This window comes from Notolepis coatsorum (genome assembly GCF_963971535.1).
Source record: "Notolepis coatsorum genome assembly, chromosome: 2".
Lineage (NCBI taxonomy): Eukaryota > Metazoa > Chordata > Actinopteri > Aulopiformes > Paralepididae > Notolepis > Notolepis coatsorum.
Genome location: NC_140166.1, coordinates 6,010,015 through 6,032,790, shown reverse-complemented (window position 1 = coordinate 6,032,790; position 22,776 = coordinate 6,010,015). Strand labels below are relative to the sequence as shown.

General features: G+C 45.3%; 1 protein-coding gene across 1 annotated transcript in view; it reads left to right on the top strand.

The window, feature by feature from the left end:
* Window positions 1-13,881, top strand: part of LOC311248907 (beta-1,3-galactosyl-O-glycosyl-glycoprotein beta-1,6-N-acetylglucosaminyltransferase-like) — a gene marked incomplete at both ends in the record, with an annotated part of 47,059 nt that extends 33,178 nt beyond the window's left edge. Inside the window, 2 exons of the mRNA XM_084338136.1 lie at window positions 2,337-2,741; window positions 13,369-13,881. Of these exons, the coding sequence (XP_084194262.1) occupies window positions 2,337-2,741; window positions 13,369-13,881 (918 nt within the window). The remainder of the gene's footprint in view (window positions 1-2,336; window positions 2,742-13,368) is intronic.
* Between the last annotated feature and the right edge of the window lie 8,895 nt (window positions 13,882-22,776).

Below are 22,776 nucleotides of genomic sequence, written 5' to 3'. Positions count from 1 at the left end.
AGTTAATGTGATCAATATTATTTGACAATTGATGCTTTTTGTTGGAAATTTCAGTCAGTGAGCTCATACTTTGAGCTCATTTTATAGTTAAAATGATTGAGACAACGCAATCTTCTGTCTTCGTTGTGCATGCATGCGTATGCTCACCACACGTGATACATGTGTCACTATTCTGGCAGTGGTTACTGTTATTATAGTTAGTATAGTATGTTTGTGTAAAGGGCTATTTTAACTGTTGATGGGTAGTGCATCAGTAAAGTGAATAGGGTATTGTGCTCTTGCCTTGTTTGAATAGGTGGAGAGAGTGGTTAACTGTATTATAATAGTAAATAAAAATATATGTTGTGCTCTTGCTTTTTTATTTTTGAAGGTGGAGAGAGTACCATTGCTAGGGCCACAACAGTTGTATTTGAGGTTCATAACAGTACATTGTACTAAGCAATTGTTGGCTCATTAGTTTGTGATTCACATGCACTAAAATTCACCAGAATGCAGGAAATTAAGTCTTTGTAACAAAAAAATTCCGGGTGGGGGACCCCCAGACCCCCCCCCGCTTAAAAAGTGGCCTGATTGGGGCTATATTTCGCGCTATATCTCCCGGTATGAATTATTTCCCCAGTCCGGCCCTGGCTTTAGAGATGAATGGCTATGATCACGGAGCAATAGTGTTAGTAACTTAGGTGAAACAGATACATTTTCATTCATTCACTCCTCGGCTAGTAGTAGCAAGGCTCTCTGCTGCTTCCTGCCACTACCTGCCTGTGACTCTGAGCCCCTGCTGCCCTGCACCTGATGTGACGTCATCATTAAGATGACACATGCACGTTATGAACCATGGATTAAAATATGCATGTGCGTGGTGGTTGTGGTTTGGTCGACAAAATGTTTGATAAAAACGCTAAAACTGGGTCAATTTCGATACAAAAATGTTCCCTCTTCATGAAAGTCACCGTTGGCCTAGTCACATTGTTTATTGAACAAAAATACAACCTGCAAGTTGGCCTTTAACAGATTGATGTGAACAAACTTTGTAAAATACATGAATGAAAATATAGGCTATATAAAAATATTCTGATTCTGACCCTGACGGCCCACCTCTGCCTCACACAGTCAATGGGACATGTGTACTTACCGTATGTATTGTATATGTAAAAATATACAGAATGTGTTTACAGGCGAAGGGCTGATCGATGTTGTTTCTGTTGTCTTTTAAAGCTTGTTTTAGTTTGTGCTTTAGCAATCTGGGAGTGAGTTCCGTGCAACCATGGCTCTATACAGCACTGAGTGTTGCATTGATTGTGTTCTAGCTTTGGGAATTGTGTAGAGACCTCTGGTGGCATGTCTCGTGTGGTATGTATGTATGTTAGAACTGAGTGTTAGATACTGTATATATAAACAATTAGGATTGAATAGCTCAGAAAGGGTGGTCTGAGACAGCCAGATATGTCGATGGGTCAGGGTGAAAAAATACATCACCCTACTGGCAGTGACAGTCAGAGCCTGTATGAGGTGGAGAATTGGGGTCTGACTGACAGGTGGGTGACCGGCAGAGGAAGGGCTGGCAGGCTCCAGTGAAGGCTGGAAGCCTTCCTCTTCATCAAAGTCGGAGGGAGTCTAGGTGGAGCACAGAGCCGCTAGCCATGAGGGGCTCCTCACCCAAGATGGAGGCGATGGAGAGCTCCTCCTGTTTACCTCAGAGGTCCTGGACCCCATTATTTTTCATTGTTAAATTTAGACCTATAGGAAGAGGTCTTGCTTTTGTTGACAGTACAGATTCATTGCAACAGGCAGCTAATTACATTCTAAGAACATATTGTGAATACATATTGTGCTCATAAGGGCACGCTTTAGTTGACAGTACAGATTCTTTATAATAGGAATATATATATATATATATTATATAATAGCTAATAAAGATCAATCAGTAATTTGGGATTAATAGTGAAGGGTTAATAATATTAATATATATATATATATATATATATATATATATATATATATATATATATCTATATATATATATATATAATATAACAATAATAAACACATTTCTGTGTTTCTAATTGGTGTCCAATTCGGTAATAATTAAATATTGTTATTATTTAGTGTATGATTGGGAAATACATTGTTTCAAGTGTATAAAAGGGAATCTAATGTCCATTTAGGGTAATTTTTTTTTTAATTTATTTAGGCTCTAATTTGTGTCTAACCTGGTTGTAATTATTGTAAAATGTGCTACTAATTACTGTGTAATTTTTGTATCATTTCAGGACGGTAATATTAAGTGCTACCATAAAGGTTTACCAAAACATTTTCTTTCTTTTAATTTCGTATAGGTGCAGAATTTTGAGCGTCTACTGCGGGCGATCTATGCCCCACAGAATACTTACTGTGTCCATGTGGACATAAAGGCAGAGGACTCTGTGCATGCCGCTGTCGAGGGCATCATTTCCTGTTTCCCCAACGTCTTTATGGTCAGCCAGCCAGTGTCTGTGGTCTACGCCACCTGGTCACGTGTCCAGGCTGACCTTAACTGTATGGCCGACCTTTACAACATCAGTTCCACCTGGAAGTACTTTATCAACCTGTGTGGGCAGGACTTCCCTCTGAAGACCAACCTGGAGATGGTTAGAAGTCTGCGGATGCTGAGAGGAAGGAACAGCATAGAGTCAGACAGGATGCCTGACCATAAGAAGTGGAGAGTGGAGAGGGTTCACCAGATAGTGGACGGAGTCATCAAGGTTGGTTGGCCTATGGTTTTGTTTTTAGATGTTGTTTTTAGTGAAGTGCATTATATGTCACTAACTCACTCTTTCTTCTTTATATTTTGTGTCAAACAATGTACTGTTTGAATTAGGGAGAAACTTCAGAGATTTTGTCCAAAGTAGAACACTGGAGCGCACAGATTTAAAGGAAAGCTCCAACATTTTGGGAAATTAGCTTATTTAACATCTTCCCTGGAGTTAGACAAGAAGATACATACCTTTTTTGTCTCTGTGCGTGCATTAGGCTTAGGGAACAGCCGCTCCGTTAGCGTAGATTAGCTTCATCACTGGAAGTGGGTCAGACTTGTACCCTGACTGTAACTGAGGGGTACAATTCCCTGACTGTATTAATCAAGTATGGTATCATTAAACCACTACCGTCTTATGTACATTATACTGGCCATACCGTACACGAGTATATGATGAGAACACTTCCCCACAATGAATCGGTTCTACACAAAGTTGTCTTTAAGTATTTATTAGCAGCAAGAATACATAATATACTTTACTTGAATGCGCTTATAAGGCAAAGGAATGTGCGTAGGCAAATCAATAATGAATGTCCATTCTCTGGTTACGCATGAGATAATAATACAACTTGAATATTAGGAATTATATCTAGGGGATACTGGTAGGGGGGTTCCTACCGGTTGTAAGCCAGCAGGGGGAGGCAATGCTCTAATGCAAAGTCTGGTGCCAGCGGGGACTCAATATAGGCTCCTGCTATGGGAGGCGGTATATTACTCCCTGCTCGGCAGACGAAAGGCAGCTGTAATCCCAGTGTGCGCGCAGCACAGGTGGAAGCCGGTCAGCCTCTCCAATAGAGACAGGCTCGAATGATGGTCCTCACGGTAGATCCCACAGCAGTGGGTGTAGACGATTCTTATCCTCTCCACCAGCCTGGTACAAAGCAATAATAATAATACTCCAGCCGGAAAGGGGCTCCGCATTCACCGGTGCAGATCCTCTGGTGCGCGGTACTCCACACCAACCAAGTTGAACTTGACGTTACTCAACCAAGCTCTGATACTCCACTATCCTATTCGCACGCGGCTATAAGTGCTCTATTTAGACACACAATTGCTCACTTCACTTGGTCTTTGACTCGTGATGAAGGCTTTTACTAGTAAGGAGCGAACGATACGTTGAACAAACGTATTAGGATAAACAAGACTCTATCTTGGGGCAATACGGGCCCTACTTCACCGCACGTTGCATAGTGGGTGAGGCTTCACTTGTTACTAAGACTGAACTGAACGGACTGCGGACTGAACTACTTCTGTATTCACTCGCCATATTTATATGTTGGGCGAACAAACTAGTACCAGCCCCACCTCTGTCTCGTAGTCCTGGGCAGAACCGGGCATGTACAGACATGTCCTGACGGTAGCTTTGAACTCGACTCTGGGGGTAAGACACTGGCGCTGGTGGAACGCTATCCAATAAGAGAACGAAATATTATGGTCTGTAGGCTACTAGGTTAAAGGGATATTCCGTGTATATGTACAAAGAATACACAAGGGATATCAAACGATATACAAATATTATGCAATATATATCAATCAATAAATACATATATTCGGTTTAATCTGACCCTTTGTAACAGCCGCCTCCTAATTAGTCCCACCTAATTAGCTAAGCAGAGACAGATTAACCGCACTGTCCACTACTCAATGTCCGTTGTGAGGGTAGGCAGTTCACAAAGTCAGGGGTCATGGTCGTCATTAAGCGAGTCGGGGAGCCTTGGCGACTCTATCAGCCTCGCCACGGGTCGGTTGTATGTCCGCCCTTGGACGAGCACTTCTGCCACTCTGACCTTTCCGTCGGCACCAGTGGTCACTTTGCTTACGCGGCCAGCCGGCCACGCAGCTCGGGGTAGTGACTGGTCTATGGTCATGACGACTGGACGGGATGAAGGGGGGCTTAGGAGGAAGCGGGCCTGAGACTGCTTTGATCTGTGCTTGGCTGTGCCTCCTCCTCCTCCGTCTGTTTCTCTTGTTTGCTCTGTACCCCGTCTGAGGAGGGGCCGGTCCCGGCCGCCCCGTCAAGGAGTCGCTTGGGGTGCTGGGTTCGAGGTCAGCTACGTCTGAAGCGCAGCTGAGGGGGATGGAGTTCCGAACTCCCTCTGGTGCCCACGGTTCTCTCACGGGCCTCTCGCTTAATGTCAATAGCCTCTGCTGTACGAGGGAGTGGCCGGTGTCGCTCGCCTTTGTGTGTAGGCAGCGTGTAGACGTGGGTTGACTGTCAAGTCCGTAGAGGGGGCCCTGGAGCGTCCATCCCAGTCGGGTCTGAACCGCGACTGGGCATCCTTTGGGTCCGATGTGGGCCGCCTCAATTGGGAGAATGAGGTCCGCGTGGTCGGAGCCGATGAGCAGGGTCGGTGTGGCGCCGTCGATAAGCGGTATAGGTAGTTGACGTAGGTGCACATATTTGGCCATCAGCTGTGGGATGGGGTAGGTGTACTGAGACAGGCCTATGTCGTGGCTGGTGAAGACGTTGGTTATACTATACTGTTTCTCGGGCTGGTCCACCGCTGCTATCTTGAAGGAGACCCTTTCACCTTTTATGGTCTTCTGGTCCCTTCTGATGGTGCGTATGGTCATGGTATCTTTGACACCCCGCAGGCCCAACTGGGCTGCTGCGGAAGCGAGGAGGAGAGTCTTTTCAGACCCATCGTCCAGGACGGCGTAAGTGTCCAGGACCTTGTCCTCGTAGCTCAGGAGCACTCTGACCACTTTGAGGAGCACTCGGGGGGTCCCGCTCTGCTTGGGGTCTATGTGGAGCACTCCTGTCTCGGGGGGGTTGTCACCTGTCTGTGGTGACACAGAATCTATATGGTGCGAGTCGCACCGTGACTCCCAGTGTCTGCTGTAGCAGTCGGGACACCAGGGAGTGGTCTGGTGGAACTTTGGTGCTGGTGCCACCGCCTCGGCATGGTACATTACCGCGACGGGCCCACTCTGTTGTCCTGGCTGACGCCTGTTGATGTCATGCAGGACCTCCAAGTGGGTGCCACCGCACCTGCTGCACTTCTTCTTCAAGCGGCACTCAGCTGCTAGGTGGCTGCGCGCGCAGCGGAAGCAGCGGCGGTGGTCCTTGATCCACTGACTCACTTCGTCCGTGGTCAGCTTCCCGAAAGTGTCGCATTGGTACAGCCGATGTTCTCCCTCACAGTACTGGCACTCAATCTTCCACTGGTCCTCTTTCGTCGAGGGGGTGTGGTGGTTCTTGTGCTGCGGTACTGATTCGGCTTGGTGCATAACGGTCACCAACCGGCGGTTATCCGTTGATCCCCGAGGTCCGAGTCTTGGGCTTGGTCCACTCCATACGAACGTGTCGAGTCGTAGGCTACTGACCTCCCTGGCGAGGAACTCAGATAGGTCTAGGAGGGATGCCTCTGGACCGTTGGGGTCGCGGTAGTCTCTATGCCGCCGAAAACGCTCTTGTCGGGCGGGAGGGAGCTTCTCTAGTATCCTCTCTACATTAGAGTTAGCGTACAGTTCATAGATCCCTTTTTCCTTTTGGGACCCCAGCATCCCTACCAGGGACTGTACCTTGATAGCGAGGTCATCTAATGCTCTGTTGTCTCTGGCTGGGGGGAGACGGTCAATGTCTCTTATCTCCTGTATCACGTAGTCCCATATGCGTCCATAACGTTGGTCGAGGGCTACTAGAGCCGCGGTGTATGGGGTAGTAGAGCTGGAATATGCCAGCGCTATATTGTGCGCTCTGGGCACCTTCAGGTGCTTGAGTAGGATAGCATACTTGTACGGTTCATCTGGTACGTCGGACAGCATAGTCTCTAGGCACATTCGTAGCTCTGTGTACTGTGCTCTGTTCTCGTGTGTGAAGTCCGGGAACGTCGGTGTGCCAAGGTACGATGCCATGGATGACTGGCACATCGGTGAGCGTTGGGGGAGAGGCCTCCTAGGCGAGTCTCCTCTTACGTGTTGTCTTGGGCTGATACTTGGTGGGTACCAAGGGCCGGGTACCCAGGTGCTGTTCCTCGGGGCTGGCGGTGCGTCAAACTCACCCGTGAGTTGAGTCGGGGGTTTGTAGCGCAGGGCCTCGGGGCTGACTTCTGGGCTGTACTGGGCCTTCTGGTCCAGAGTACGTTGCTGCTGGTCGGGGCTGTACTGGGCCTCCTGGTCCAGCGTACGTTGCTGCTGGTCGGCTTGACATTCCTCCTCTTCCTCCTCCTCTCCCTCTGCTAGGACCTGGAGTCTTCTGTTCAGTTTCTCGGCGTGGTCCGGTTCTTCCCGGTTGCTGGGTCTCGTATGGACCGGCCGGGGAGGGGGTTCGGAGACGTGGACAGGATCCTCCTGTTGGCGGGGTCCCGGGTCGCTTGGTCGGGTAGGGGAATGTGTCCTAGACCCTTGTCGTGAGGATCTCCGGGAGCTCCGTGCGGAGTGAGGGGGTGTCGCCATGGTAATCAATTTGTCCATCAGCTGCGCCTGCAGCCGGTCGCGCTCTGTCTCGCGCTGGGCATGGGCGGCGTCGCGCGCTGCTTCGCGCTGGGCATTGGCGGCGGCGCGCTGCGCATTGGCTGCGGCGTGCTGCGCATCGGCGCGGCTTCTCTCAATGTTCTCTTCTGTCTGGAGACGTCTGGTCTCCAGTCTTATGCGGTCGTCTTCACTCCTTTGTTGTGCCTGGAAGCGCTCTCGCTCGGCTGCAAAATGTTCGCGCTCGCGCGTCTGTTGCGCTTGAAGTCGATCGCGTTCGGTGGAGGCTGCCAGGGTGGCGATGAGTGCCTGCGCCAGCATCTTGTCCGCCTCGCTGGGGGAAGACGCCGGTCGAGGCGATCGGCTCCCGGCAGTACTCGTTGGAGATCTGTTCTCCGGGCGCGCCCCGAGGTCCGTCTCCTGGGCGCGCTTCTCTTCTGGTAGTGGGTCGGGTTCCGTCCCTGGAGCGCTTTCTTTATCCTGGAGCTCTCCGGGGACTGTCCCGTTGGCGTTGTCTGGGGGTAAAGTCATGTCATGTCCCTCCTGGTCCCCCCCGTGAGCTTGGTCAATTACGTTAGAACCCACTAGGGTCTCTACTGGCGGGGTAGCCTGGTCGGTAGGGTTGGACATAATTTTACTATCCGCTTTAGTTACTTTATCCGTATTTAACTTCCCTTTAAAGCTAGGTATTGGACTGACAGTGTATGCCTCTAGATAGGGAGGTGGCTGCCGTCTGCGCTGCGGGCGATCTAGCTTAGGAGAACCGTTTGTGGAGTGTTCATCATCGGCCATGTTAATATTAATATTATATTAATATTACGCTAATTCTTATCCGGTTCGAAGGACCAATTGGAGCTGAGGGGTACAATTCCCTGACTGTATTAATCAAGTATGGTATCATTAAACCACTACCGTCTTATGTACATTATACTGGCCATACCGTACACGAGTATATGATGAGAACACTTCCCCACAATGAATCGGTTCTACACAAAGTTGTCTTTAAGTATTTATTAGCAGCAAGAATACATAATATACTTTACTTGAATGCGCTTATAAGGCAAAGGAATGTGCGTAGGCAAATCAATAATGAATGTCCATTCTCTGGTTACGCATGAGATAATAATACAACTTGAATATTAGGAATTATATCTAGGGGATACTGGTAGGGGGGTTCCTACCGGTTGTAAGCCAGCAGGGGGAGGCAATGCTCTAATGCAAAGTCTGGTGCCAGCGGGGACTCAATATAGGCTCCTGCTATGGGAGGCGGTATATTACTCCCTGCTCGGCAGACGAAAGGCAGCTGTAATCCCAGTGTGCGCGCAGCACAGGTGGAAGCCGGTCAGCCTCTCCAATAGAGACGGGCTCGAATGATGGTCCTCACGGTAGATCCCACAGCAGTGGGTGTAGACGATTCTTATCCTCTCCACCAGCCTGGTACAAAGCAATAATAATAATACTCCAGCCGGAAAGGGGCTCCGCATTCACCGGTGCAGATCCTCCGGTGCGCGGTACTCCACACCAACCAAGTTGAACTTGACGTTACTCAACCAAGCTCTGATACTCCACTATCCTATTCGCACGCGGCTATAAGTGCTCTATTTAGACACACAATTGCTCACTTCACTTGGTCTTTGACTCGTGATGAAGGCTTTTACTAGTAAGGAGCGAACGATACGTTGAACAAACGTATTAGGATAAACAAGACTCTATCTTGGGGCAATACGAGCCCTACTTCACCGCACGTTGCATAGTGGGTGAGGCTTCACTTGTTACTAAGACTGAACTGAACGGACTGCGGACTGAACTACTTCTGTATTCACCTGCGCCATATTTATATGTTGGGCGAACAAACTAGTACCAGCCCCACCTCTGTCTCGTAGTCCTGGGCAGAACCGGGCATGTACAGACATGTCCTGACGGTAGCTTTGAACTTGACTCTGGGGGTAAGACACTGGCGCTGGTGGAACGCTATCCAATAAGAGAACGAAATATTATGGTCTGTAGGCTACTAGGTTAAAGGGATATTCCGTGTATATGTACAAAGAATACACAAGGGATATCAAACGATATACAAATATTATGCAATATATATCAATCAATAAATACATATATTCGGTTTAATCTGACCCTTTGTAACACTGACGTTGCCTACAGTGCCCTACAGTCACGAAATACACTCCAAAACGTTCCTGTAAACATGTTGTGACCTGTGTATTTACCACGTGGAGAAATAAAAAATTATTGAATTCGACAATTACGTTTTCTAAGCAAATATACTCTGAACTATTTTTTGCTGAACTACTCCTCTCCGGGCGCAGTCAGTGATTTCAACGTGACGCCGTGTTTGTTTACATTCTCATTCATTCAAAGGATCCAAACCGATTGAAGTTTATGGATACCATGACTTAAAATCCTCTTACCTTGATGATTAAAAGCCTCCCCAATTTAGAAAACAGTATTCCCATGGCTGGTCTTGATATACTGCTAGCTAACGGAGCTAACCAACAAACACAGAACCGGGCGGATACTAAAGCAGATAACTAGGCTAACTTCCGGTCGGGGGGTTCCAAAATAAAAGAGCGACGTCTATAGCAGCGGAAATACGTTTATTTTGTACATTATCTAACGTTAACACGAACCTAAACTAACGTTACAACTAACCTAAATTTAGTTTAGGTTCGTGTTAACGTTAGATAATGTACAAAATAAACGTATTTCTGCTGCTATAGACGTCGCTCTTTTATTTTGGAACCCCCCGACCGGAAGTTAGCCTAGTTATCTGCTTTAGTGTCCGCCCGGTTCTGTGTTTGTTGGTTAGCTCCGTTAGCTAGCAGTATATCAAGACCAGCCATGGGAATACTGTTTTCTAAATTGGGGAGGCTTTTAATCGTCAAGGTAAGAGGATTTTAAGTCATCGTATCCATAAACTTCAATCGGTTCAGATCCTTTGAATGAATGAGAATGTAAACAAACACTGCGTCACGTTGAAATCACTGACTGCGCCCGGAGAGGAGTAGTTTGGCAAAAAATTGTTCCGAGTATATTTGCTTAGAAAACGTAATTGTCGAATTCAATAATTTTTTATTTCTCCACGTGGTAAATACACAGGTCACAACATGTTTACAGGAACGTTTTGGAGTTGTATTTGGAGTGTATTTCGTGACTGTAGGGAACATCAGGGTACAAGTCTGACCCACTTCCAGTGATGAAGCTAAGCTACGCTAAAGGAGCGGCTGTTCCCTAAGCCTAATGCATGCACAGAGACAAAAAAGGTATGTATCTTCTTGTCTAACTCCAGGGAAGATGTTAAATAAGCTAATTTCCCAAAATGTTGGAGTTTTCCTTTAACACATTCCCTGCCACGCAATTTGAGCATCTTATACCACTCTCTGCCAGCACTGTAAGCCTATGGAGATGTTCACCTTTTTTGCAGGGCTATAACTTTTTAAATTGTATTGCTAAATTGACATTACTATGGCCCATTCAACATCGATTATCTATCGTTCAGGATGTAGGAACATTTTACTTTTTCATTCATAGATTCATACGAAAATACCGTCTAGAATATAAATATGTTTTTATCGTTTTCTGCAGTAATTCCTAGAACGTGAGATATAGGCATAAACGCATAATAGATGATCAAATGGCGTTGGTTGGCGATACACGCTATATTAAAAATGTCAACTGTACATAATCCTAAACGTTATGACTGATCATGCGCGGATGAACGGGGGGGGGGGTCGTTTATAATTCCGTGATCGTCAGTAAATGCTTTATGTAGTATGGGTGATATATTGATCAGAGCAGTTTGCATGGATAATAATAAACAAAGGAAAAAGATCCCACTTATTTGACGGCGATCTCCTAAATCCATTTCCGGTTTGTATAATCATAATAAACGGCCAAATCGTATCGATTATTGCGTTATGGCAGCGATCGCTACACACGGACGTGTGTATACAGTCCCGCAACAATATGCGAGTGCCGGACGCATTTCCCAGACGCACCGAGATCGACTCGTCCAGTTCCGGTATGGCAACTCGCCGATCATCCACCAGGCGGCAGTATTGAAGCGTTGCAGAGTTGTGCATGCTCCCACTGCATCAGACCAGGCTCCGTGAGGGAATTATGAATAACATGGCGAAAAAATGAAATATGATCTCAATAACGTCGTACGCCGTGGATTGGCAGAATTCGCATGAACTTGAAACACGTCGTAAGCCGTTTCCGGCGTGGGATGTGTTAAGGCAATAATCCTCTTATTTCAGACTAACGTTTTGACGCAGGGAGAGAGAGCAGTTGTATATGGTAGGGTAGCGAAAATAAAGCAGCGAAAACACATTCTGTGGTGGAAAATCCCTAAACAGTATAACTGGGTTAAAATAGTTTTTTTGAAACATCACCAAATCCTGATACATTTGTTTTGTTTATGTTGCACTCAATTATAATAATTATACATTCCGCATGCAGTCAAAGCTCTGCTTGGTGACTCATATCAAACAATGGGAGTACATGATACTGCTGCTACAGCCACAGAGGTGCCTTACACCCTACGGACCAACGTGGATGCCGTGCAAGCAGACACATGGGATGGGAAATACTGTACACTTTGAAAGTAAATTATGCTACCTGACACATACACACTTACCTATATTAAAAACACAACAAACTGGGAAACGGGGCAGGGAAGATGTGGACATGGGAAGACAGCTAATGACCGGGTAAAGGGAGTTCAAATAATTGCGGCTGCCCTGGGGGCGAAATGGCTCAGTCAACACGGCACAGCTAGCCAGCTAACTCGCACAGGGCAGAACACCAAAACAACACTGATTGCTTAGGTAAGGAAAACACTACTACTGTTTACCACAGTTCAACCTAAATATGGCATGAATAAATAACTTTAGTGCTTTGTTACAGTAGCCATAACATTACACTAAGCAAACAGCAGTAGCTTATAATGTCCAAAGATCAAAGGAGAGGACGACAAAATTGGACAGAGGAAGAAGAAGCTTCTTCTACTTGAAACAACAAATGTGGCTAGAGATAACACATAAACTAAACACAGTGAAAGGAACTAATTATGAAATATAAAACAAATATATATATATATGACAACATGACATCAGCATGAAAATAAACCAGTCCTACATTTCTTCTATGTTTTGTTGCTAAAGGTGATTGTGCAACACTTAACTGTTTTTAATGAGTTACTAGTTAGGATACAAAAAATAAGACCAAAGGAAGAAAACTTAAGTACCTTAAGGAAAGGACTTCATGTGAATTTGTTCAACTTGTTTTATTTTAATGAAATTAAGATTCTTAAGTGAATCTTTGAGGAAAAACTTAAATTAAGATGCTTCATGCAACTGGTGCTGCAGGTAACCTATTACCTTTGACCAAGCAGGTGGTTTAGAGGAATTTAACTGGATCAAGGATGTACTGGATCAGGTTTATTTAACTCAAACAGAGTATCGGAATACAAGAGTTATGGCGGATGACTCCACAAAGATACTGGCCCAGTAATCTCGACAGAGCTCTGGAATCATGTTAAACGTAGACCTTTATACTAGGGTGTGGCCAGGTGAGAGATAGGAAAGTGATAGGAGGATTTGGGGTGAAAGGGGGAGGAATTGGAGGAGGGTGAAGGAGGGAGGCGGGGTGACAGGAGCTACTGTAGGAAGGGGAGAAGGGGGTAGACAAGGGGGGTGGTGGTGAAGGGGGGAGGAGGTGAGAGACGAAGGGTGGTGACTGATTGATCAGGGAAGACAATGGGATTGTCTGGAAGACAGCACATTTGGGTATTGGGACAAGGGAATCTGGGATGGTAGTATGTTTGGGGGGGGGGCGGGGCGTCTATAATTCCACAGTGGACATATGGGATGTTGTGGTGTTGGTCTTGTTTTTACATGTGGTGTATGTCGCAATGTTATGCTGCTGGTGGTAGTGGCAGGCTATCAACAGATGTGCCACAATGCTGCTATAACCTGGAGTAGTTCAATAATTCATGTTTTCATTGGTGTCAGACTACCAACAGGACCGCCTCCCTTCAACCTGCCCATCCTGACTCTGGCATTGAAACATGGTTGCGAAAGATAATGCAGGCTATGCTTAAAAAAAATATACACACAAATATGAATTAATATTTTCATTGGTTTCAGACTACAAACAGGACTAAGGCGCCGCCCCCCTTCAACCTGCCCATCCTGTCGGGGAACGCCTATATGGTGGCCAGCCGAGGCTACGTGCGCAGCGTGTTCCAGGACTGGCGGGTCCAGACGCTGATCCAGTGGGCCAACGACACCTACAGTCCTGACGAGTTCCTCTGGGCCACCATCCAGCGCATGCCCAGCGTCCCCGGCTCCACGCGGCCGAACGCCAAGTACGACATGACGGACATCAACGCTATCGTTCGGCTGGTGAAGTGGGAGTTGCACGAATGGGGGGAGGACCCGGTGTATCCGGTGTGTCACGGGAGTCACGTCAGGTCCATCTGTGTGTACGGCGCCGGGGACCTGCAGTGGCTGATGGAGCAGCACCACCTCTTCGCCAATAAGTTTGACTCCGACATGGATCCCATCGCCGTCCGCTGCCTGGAGACGCACCTCAGACACAAGGCTCTGCTTGGTAGGGATGGGTACCTTTCACATTTGAACCGATACCGGTACCTGTGAATCGATACCGGTACCCAACGGTACCTTTTTTCGGTACTTTAGTCTCAAGAAATGTAATTTACCTACCTCAGTCGTGAAAAAAAAATCCAAACTTCAAATAACTACAATTTCGACAGTTTTCGGCTTGCCATTGCTCCGACTGCTTTGTTGTTGAATCAAGTCAAATCCTAGGTAAGCATATATTGTGCGTGTGAACGTTGACATGAACAAATACAAATTAAAAAAAAAATTAACAAAGTTAAAAAAAATAAAAATTAATTTTTTTTTTCTGTATCTCACTTGATTCGATACTCTGTAGTACCGACGTGTTTCGGTTCGGTACCTCAAAAGTACCGAATTCGGTACCCATCCCTACTGCTTGGTGACTGATATCAAGGGGAGTACAAGGCTCTGCTTGGTGACTGATATCAAGGGGAGTACAAGGCTCTGCCTGGTGACTGATATCAAGGGGAGTACAAGGCTCTGCCTGGTGACTGATATCAAGGGGAGTACAAGGCTCTGCTTGGTGACTGATATCAAGGGGAGTACAAGGCTCTGCTTGGTGACTGATATCAAGGGGAGTACAAGGCTCTGCTTGGTGACTGATATCAAGGGGAGTACAAGGCTCTGCTTGGTGACTGATATCAAGGGGAGTACAAGGCTCTGCCTGGTGACTGATATTTACATTTTACATTTACATTTAGTCATTTAGCTGACGCTTTTATCCAAAGCGACTTACACATCAGCTGAGTAACAATGTTCATCAAAGTGTTGAGTGATACAGTGTAGGTTAGTATATTAGGACAAGTGCATGACAGTAAGGTTAGTTAGGGTTATATTTATTTTTTAATATATTTGTATTTATTTATTTGATATCAAGGGGAGTACAAGGCTCTGCTCGGTGACAGCTGAGTATGATGGCTGTGCCACTGTTTTCGGCTGCCTGCCGCTGCGTCCTACTATCACTGTTTGTCCTCATTTTGTTTGTGTCTCGTATTCACCCGACAAAAATGATCTACGACCGACAACTACTTTTGGATATCCGTGTAGTTGTACTACTTTATGGACCTCAGTGGTGGGGATTTCATGGAGAGAACACTACCGGGAGAAAGGATTCTTCCCCATCCCTGGCTGGCCAAACTCCCAGCCGAGCTAATACGTCCGTGCCTCGGTGTCCCCCATCGCAAAAGACGATCTAGGAAGCGGAGAAAACGAGGAGGCACGGCGGCCTGTGGAGTTCCAGAGAACCCCGCCCCCGTCGCTCGTCCAACCCGGTGTGTGGAATTATTCCCTGCCGGCTTTCATACACCAGCCCAGCCCAGAGTCTGTCTCTCCCTGTGTTTCATCGCCCATGGATGTCGTGGCGCAAACCCCTATAGCCTCCGCTCCCTGCTACAGGTGCAGCCTCCCGGGAGCTCCCCTCCCGCCCCCCCCCCCCCCCCCCCCCCCCCGCGGCTGGCCCTATTCAACGCTCGCTCGCTGTCAAACAAGGCCTTCAACTTGAACGCTCTCTTCACGGACCGCAAACTGGATTTTCTCCTGGTGGTTGAAACGTGGATACAGACTGGTGAGCAGCCTACTCCTCTCATTCAACTTTGTCCCCCGGACTGCAACTTTATTAACACCCCTCGTCTCACAGGAGGCGGCGGAGGCGGCATAGCAGCTGTTTTTTTTTAAACATTTTAATTCTCTCGCTCTAAATTCGGATCCTGTCAAGAGTTTTGAAGTGCAGCTAATTAAAGTCGGACTCCTGCAAAACTTGCGAGTGCTTAAAATATATCTTATTATAGCTATGGGTCTAATAACACCGTTGATTGTCAGTGAGTTGCTTCTGGTCAACATGCAAAAAAGATTGTTTTTTCATCCGTACATTTCCGTTTTATACCGTTTTGAAATTTGAATATGAGTATAGTTTTGGCGATTCTTAGTAATCCCAGGAAAATCCGCGATAATAGTGTTTTAGTGGAATCCACTTATCACTTCGTAATTTTTCGCCTGATTATCGAATCTTCCTGAAATCAACGCTAGATTATCATTATTATGCTTCCTCATGCACCCATGAAATGGGGCTTGTAGCGGGGCGCTCGCCGCCCCCCCCCACCGCAACCAATGGTAAAAAGCACAACACAGTCCACACACACAGCTTCGATCGCGGGAGAAAGAAATATCAGATCAACGCAAGATTTGATATAATAGTGTTCTTACCTTGTCTCTGATGTAATGCAAAAAAAATAATCCAATTATCTGATCGCCATTCCAAATACTGCTCGCGGAGGTCCGTCCCACGTTGTCCGGCATTGCATATGAAGGGGGGGGGGGGGCTGCCTCGCAGATGTATCGTTGTAAACGCTCGTCCTGCCGGAGTATTTAAACCCCGCCCGCACGGCTAAGATCTGGCCAGAAAAGAAACTACATTGTTTCTAATGGAGTGCAATACCGGCTGGAAGGCGTAGGCGGCGGTATTTGCCCTTTTGCGAGCTCAGACCCATTCCCAATGATAACATCAGGCTGGATGGATGAAAAATGAATGGATATAGCTAATAAAAGAAATAACGATTAAAACCCGACTTTTCTCGTGATTGGCGCAGAATGAGTTAAACAGGGTGAGGCTCCGTCACTGACTCCGAGCAGCGCGCGCGCATTGCACGCACGCACGCGCACACACACACACCAAACATTCATCATTGGTCTGAGATCAGATTGGAGACTGGATCAGATTGGACTGAGAACTGCAACCCCGCCCATCATTAATTTCATATTATCATACCTTCAGACATATCATACATACATACATTCATCTTATCATACATACATACATTCACTCTGTAAGAGCCATATGAGTGTTTTTTGTTATGGATTATTATAATTATTATAATTATTATAATAATAATAATAATAATAATTATTATTATTATTATTATTATTATTATTATTATTATTATTATTATTATTATTATTATTATTATTATTATTATTATTATTATTATTATTATTATTATTATTATTATTATTATTATATCAAATAGAAGGATATGTGAATGTTATGATTGATCTGTGTAGCCAAAAAGGGAATGCTTGCCCAGTGTTTGTCTATTCTGGGGAAATTGTATTGGCCTCAGTTAATAGCGGCACGGTGGTGTAGTGGTTAACACTGTCGCCTCACAGCAAGAAGGTCCAGGGTTCGATTACCGCTTGGGGACCAGGTTTCCATGATGCCAGTTACCCAGGTGGGGTATCTCCCGGGCCTTTCTGTGTGGAGTTTGCATGTTCTCCCCGTGCTCGCAAGGGTTTCCCCCCCGATAAGATAAACCCAATGGAAAAACATGCACAACAACAGATCGCTAACGCTGTGGCGTCCTTGACGAAGACGGACAGGAGCACTTGGATTGGTCCCCTGGCGCGGCTCACGTTGACGCCTGTCTGCTCCCGGCTGCCCTTGGGGGGGAAGGACGATGGGATGGGTTAATCGCAGATACGAATTGCATGCATGCATCGCATGTGTGCCGATTGATGACCTCTGAGCAGGTCCTAAATTATATTATTATATGTATTGTGGGCTGTGGTTCACCTGACTTGCCTGAAAGGCACTGTCTACGGTCCCATCTTCAATGTAAATAGCTTTTCTAAATAAATCGGATATCCCTTGATATCTGACAACGGAACTGAAAGTGTACGGAATACCCTCCCGACTGCCACCAGAAGCGGACCCAGGCAGAGGCTGCTTCACACTCATTATCATATATTATACATTCATATGCATAATCAAACATGCATACATATTCATCTTATCATACATGCATTCATAGTTACATATTACCATACATTCATATATACATTCATACATTTATTTATTGGGTTATGTTTATATATTTATTTATTGGGTTGTTGTGGGGGTATTGGTGTTGCGGGTTGTTTGGTATAATGTGTGTAGGAAACGGAAAATGTATTGATGTGTAGCACCTGTTTAGTCTTGTTAATTAATTATGTGTGGCACCTGTGGAGGGGGGGAGTCCAGGTGTTATGAGGGCTGCGTGCCCAAGGAAGTTTGTTCTTGCCCTGCATCAGTTACGATGAAGTTGACTGAGGGAAGCGCCGTGATTGTTTGTTAGTCTGTTTGTCTCTGTGTCGGGGCTTCACCAGATAAAGGTTGCTAAAATGAGTAACTAGGGAAATGCCGCGCAGTAAGTGTCAGGGCTGCGTCTATTCGAATACCAACCGGTTTGTGCGTTTTGCAAATCTGATTGGCCACTGACGTTTCTGGTCATGTGACATGTGCGCCCAATCGCGTGACGCGCCCATTTCCGCCCCGACCAGCAGCAAACTACCAAACGCCTAGTTTATCACTGGTTAAGCTTAGGCGACTCCTGGTTAAGGTTAGAGTTTGGAATCAGGGCTGGCGTTCTATCGCCATGCTCTAAGACAAACTCTAACCTTAACCAACTTCGAAAGAGTGCCTAAGCTTAACCGGCGAAAGAACTTGCCGTCACACGATTGGTGCACATGTCACATGACCAGAAACGTCAGTGGCCAATCAGATTCGCAAAACGCACAAACCGGTTGGTATTCGAATAGACGCGTCAGGGCTTGGCATTAACTTTTTGACATTAACTTCCTTCGGACAAGTGGCTCAGATATTTTACTTGTCCGAAAGCTAAACTTACTTGTCCGAAATGTACTTGTGTGAAAATAAAGGCCTATTAAAAAATAAATAAAACGACAAGAGATTTGGACAATTATTAGGATTTAATAACTTAAACACAGTGTGTGTGCATTTTGTGTGTGTGGGGTATAATATATACTTTATGATCAGTCCTCCAGCTCATCTTCACTCCCCATCAGCACCAGCTCATCTTCCTCATCTCCCCTCTCTCTTGACGACCAGGGGTTAAACCCTGGTCTACGCCTATAGTTGTATAGTTGTTATTACGGTATATATATATATATATATATATATATATATTATATATACTTGTCCCGGACAATAGGACAAGCCTTAATGTCAAGCCCTGAGTGTCATCTATCAATACGATGTTATTGTGGAGCGCATCTGATAGACCAGGTAGTATTTTGTTATTTTGTTAGTTTGCTTATGTCACTTGTTTTGAAATGTCACCTCTGCACCCTGGAGGCTGGGCAATAAAAGCAACATCAACACCTTTTATTCCGACTACGCCATCATTTGTGGGAGTTTGGAGGGGAGAGAAAAACCATTCTATATAGTCAGGCCTTTAATTGAACATGTATGCGGTGTAACATTTGTGTATGTGGTTGTGTTATTTTAACCTCTTATTAAAGGAACACGCCAACTTTTGGCGAAATGAGCTTATTTGCCATCTACCCTGGAGATAAACAAGCAGATATATACCCTTTTCTTCTCTGTGCATGCATTAGGCTTAGGGAACAGCCGCTCTGTTAGCCTAGCTTAAGTGTCATTCACAGTGTTGGGACTAACGCGTTACAAAGTAACGCGTTACAGTAACGCCGTTATTTTTGGCGGTAACTAGTACTCTAACGCATTACTTTTGAAATTCAGTAACATGGTTCGTTACTGCGTTACTGCGTTATTTGTATGAAGATTGTTAGCGAGTGGTAGTGATCCAGACCCAGTGCAGTCCTCCTCTCATGTCTGTGTCACTCACCTGCGGCTGCGGGACACGCTGTGTGGGGCGCGTGTAGCTTAATCCCAGCGGAAGAGTGCAAGAGCGCTTCCGCATTCTTCGCCATACGCCAGTACGGTAATGCGCATTTCCTTTTCCTTCGCCCAGGTGCTCGCGCGTGCGCATGCGCATGAGATCCCCGCTTGGTTCGACGCTTTGGTTCATATTAATCACATATTAACACGCTTTGGTTCATATTAATCACATATTAACGCTAACGCGCCATATTAGCACACATATATACACGCGATGGACGCAGCAGGGCGATCATATTAATCACATATTAACACGCTTTGGTTCATATTAATCACATATTAACGCTAACGCGCCATATTAGCACACATATATACACGCGATGGACGCAGCAGGCGATCACTGCTACTGTTATTCAGCCGCGCCGAGGTACATGATTGATTGAGTAGTTCATACAAGACTAATAAACTAACCTACACTGTAGCACTCAACACTTTGATGAACATTGTTACTCAGCTGATAGAGTTGTGCCCTTCCTGATGGCTTGTCGTACAGAACTTGTAAGTCGCTTTGGATAAAAGCGTCAGCTAAATGACTAAATGTAAATGTAAATGTAAACATTATCCTCTAAGCCAAGCTGCACTTTAACATAGGCCTGGGTTGTTTTTATTTCTGTTAGCGCTGCCACTCTGCAGTAAACAGACTTGATTGATTGATTGATTGAAAACTTTATTAACAGATTGCAGAATGGGTACAATACAGTACAGCTCAATACACACAATTGTTAAGGGGATGCAGACCAGAGAAAGACTTTCGTCTTGTTTACATCAGGGTCCCCCATTTTCAATTCATCAGGACATATATGACATACATGACATACAGATAGTCAGTACTCCTACATCTATACATTTATGACATACCAGATTTGCAAATACAGTACTGTTTATGAGTACAAAAATAGTCTAAAAAGAGAGTATATACATTTGAGGGGGAAGAAACTGTACATTGGAGGGGGTTGGGTTTGGACATTTACAGGGGCCAGTTTCGAATTGCGGTCTCCCGTAGGTGCTCTTTGAGTGGTTTTGAAGGTGGGTAGTGATTCACATTCCTTTACAGCTGTGGGTAGGGCGTTCCACATTGATGTGGCATAATTGTGAAACGTCACGTGTTTAGTCCCTTGTTTGAGCCGAATCTGGGTTTAACATGATTTGTGGAGCTCCCTCTGGTGTTGTGGTTTCACTGACCTTTGGGAAGTATTTTAACATGTACATGGGTACCTTAGGGGTGTAGTGTATCTTGTAGACCAGGCCCATTGCAAGTAGCTGTACTCTGTCGTCTACTCTAAGCCATCCTAGGTTGTCAAAGGGCAGGGGTGAGGTGGGTTCTAGGAGTAAGGTCTAGGGCTGACCTTCGAATTTTTGTTTGGCAATCGAAGCTTCGGAGCCGAGCTTCGATTTTAATTCGAAGCTTCGAATAAAAAAAAATTTATAATTTTTTTTTTAATATAATTTTTTTTTTTTTTTTTATCTTATGTTGTGGGACTTGTACAGCACTTTGGTAAACTTTGTTGTTTTTATATGGGCTCTATAAATAAAGTGGATTGGATTAATGAATTAAGTAGCCCCTTTCGTGACTGTGACGCAGCCAACACGGCTGTGTGATTTAATTCAAGGTGGATCGCTGTTGTCGTTTGAACAACTTCAGATTTCATGGGAACTACCAATCCCCTAAATCAAGAATGTTTAAGATGAATGAAGTAAGATTTTGATTATTTGAAATATGGCCTGTGTAGACTAAACTATGCACAGAATTATGTCAGTCTACAAGGTCCAGCAATGTAGACCTTGTAGACTCCACTACAGACCAATTATCAGTGAATGTTCATGCATTTTTAAGAAGGGCTACTTCCACAAAAAAACAAAGAACTCACCAAAACATCTCAGTAGCACCTTATCTAAATGTTCTATTTCATATATGGAGATTCATATTTATTTATGTATTGCATGCATTTCTAAATTTTATTTCCTATTTTGTTTATTCATCCCAGTATCTTTCTTTCTTATGTGTGGAATTCTACAAGGCATTTACATTCACATTTACATTTAGTCATTTAGCTGACGCTTTTATCCAAAGCGACTTACAAGTTCTGTACGACAGGTCATCAGGAAGGATACAACTCTATCAGCTGAGTAACAATATTCATCAAAGTGTTGCGTGTTACAGTGTAGGTTAGTTTATTAGGACAAGTGCATGAGAGTAAGGTTAGTTAGGGTTAGATTTATTTTATTTTATTTCAGATAATGGTTGAAGAAGTGCGTCTTTAGTCGACGGCGAAAGATTGGACGGGATTCGGCTGTCCTAACTGGGGTGGGTAGTTCATTCCACCATTGTGGGGCAAGGACTGAGAATAGGCGTGTAGGTGGTGTATATGTGTTTGAGGATGATATCCTTCAAACAGGCAATAGTGATGATATAATTTGGGCTGAGTTGGGTTACTTTCCTCCAGTGTATTTGTCCCCCGGCCCCACCCAATGGCCCCATGCACACACACACACACACACACACACACACACACACACACACACACACACACACACACACACACACACACACACACACACACACACACACACACACACACACACACACACACACACACACACACACACACACACACACACACACACACACACACAAGCGTTTCCGTTAGCCGGTAATTACCGGTATTTGACCGGCAAAATATGTTGAAGTCCGAATATTTAAATCTCTCCGGTCATAATGTCCGGTGAAAATAATTTCTCTAAGCACAATTTTATTATTTGAATTGTATTAAAATAGGCTAAAATTAAATAGCCTATGCGATGAACGAAACAATCATTACATGTTGCTTCACGCTGATAAAGCGCGGATGGCGCCGCTCGGATGTGAATCTTTTTTTCTTTCTTTTTTTGAGCCTGTCTGGCCAGTGGCCACCATAACGACAAACAGGTATACGAGCGAGAGAGAGAGATGGCCAAACAAGCTAAGCTTAACAAATATTTCATGAAACCAAGCACAAGCAGGTCTAATAATAATGACAACGAAGATGAGTCTTCTGAACTTGAAGTCACAGAGACCGCTGATGCCGTGGTGAAAGAAAACAGAAACAGAAATGTCGAGCGTTCAGGCCCGAGTGGAAAGTTTAATTCTCCTGGCTGAGGTGCGACATTATATCCACATTTTCCAGTTCACTGATCCAGCCGGGGTTACCACAGTTCATTCTGGAACCTCAGATCCCCGCTGATCA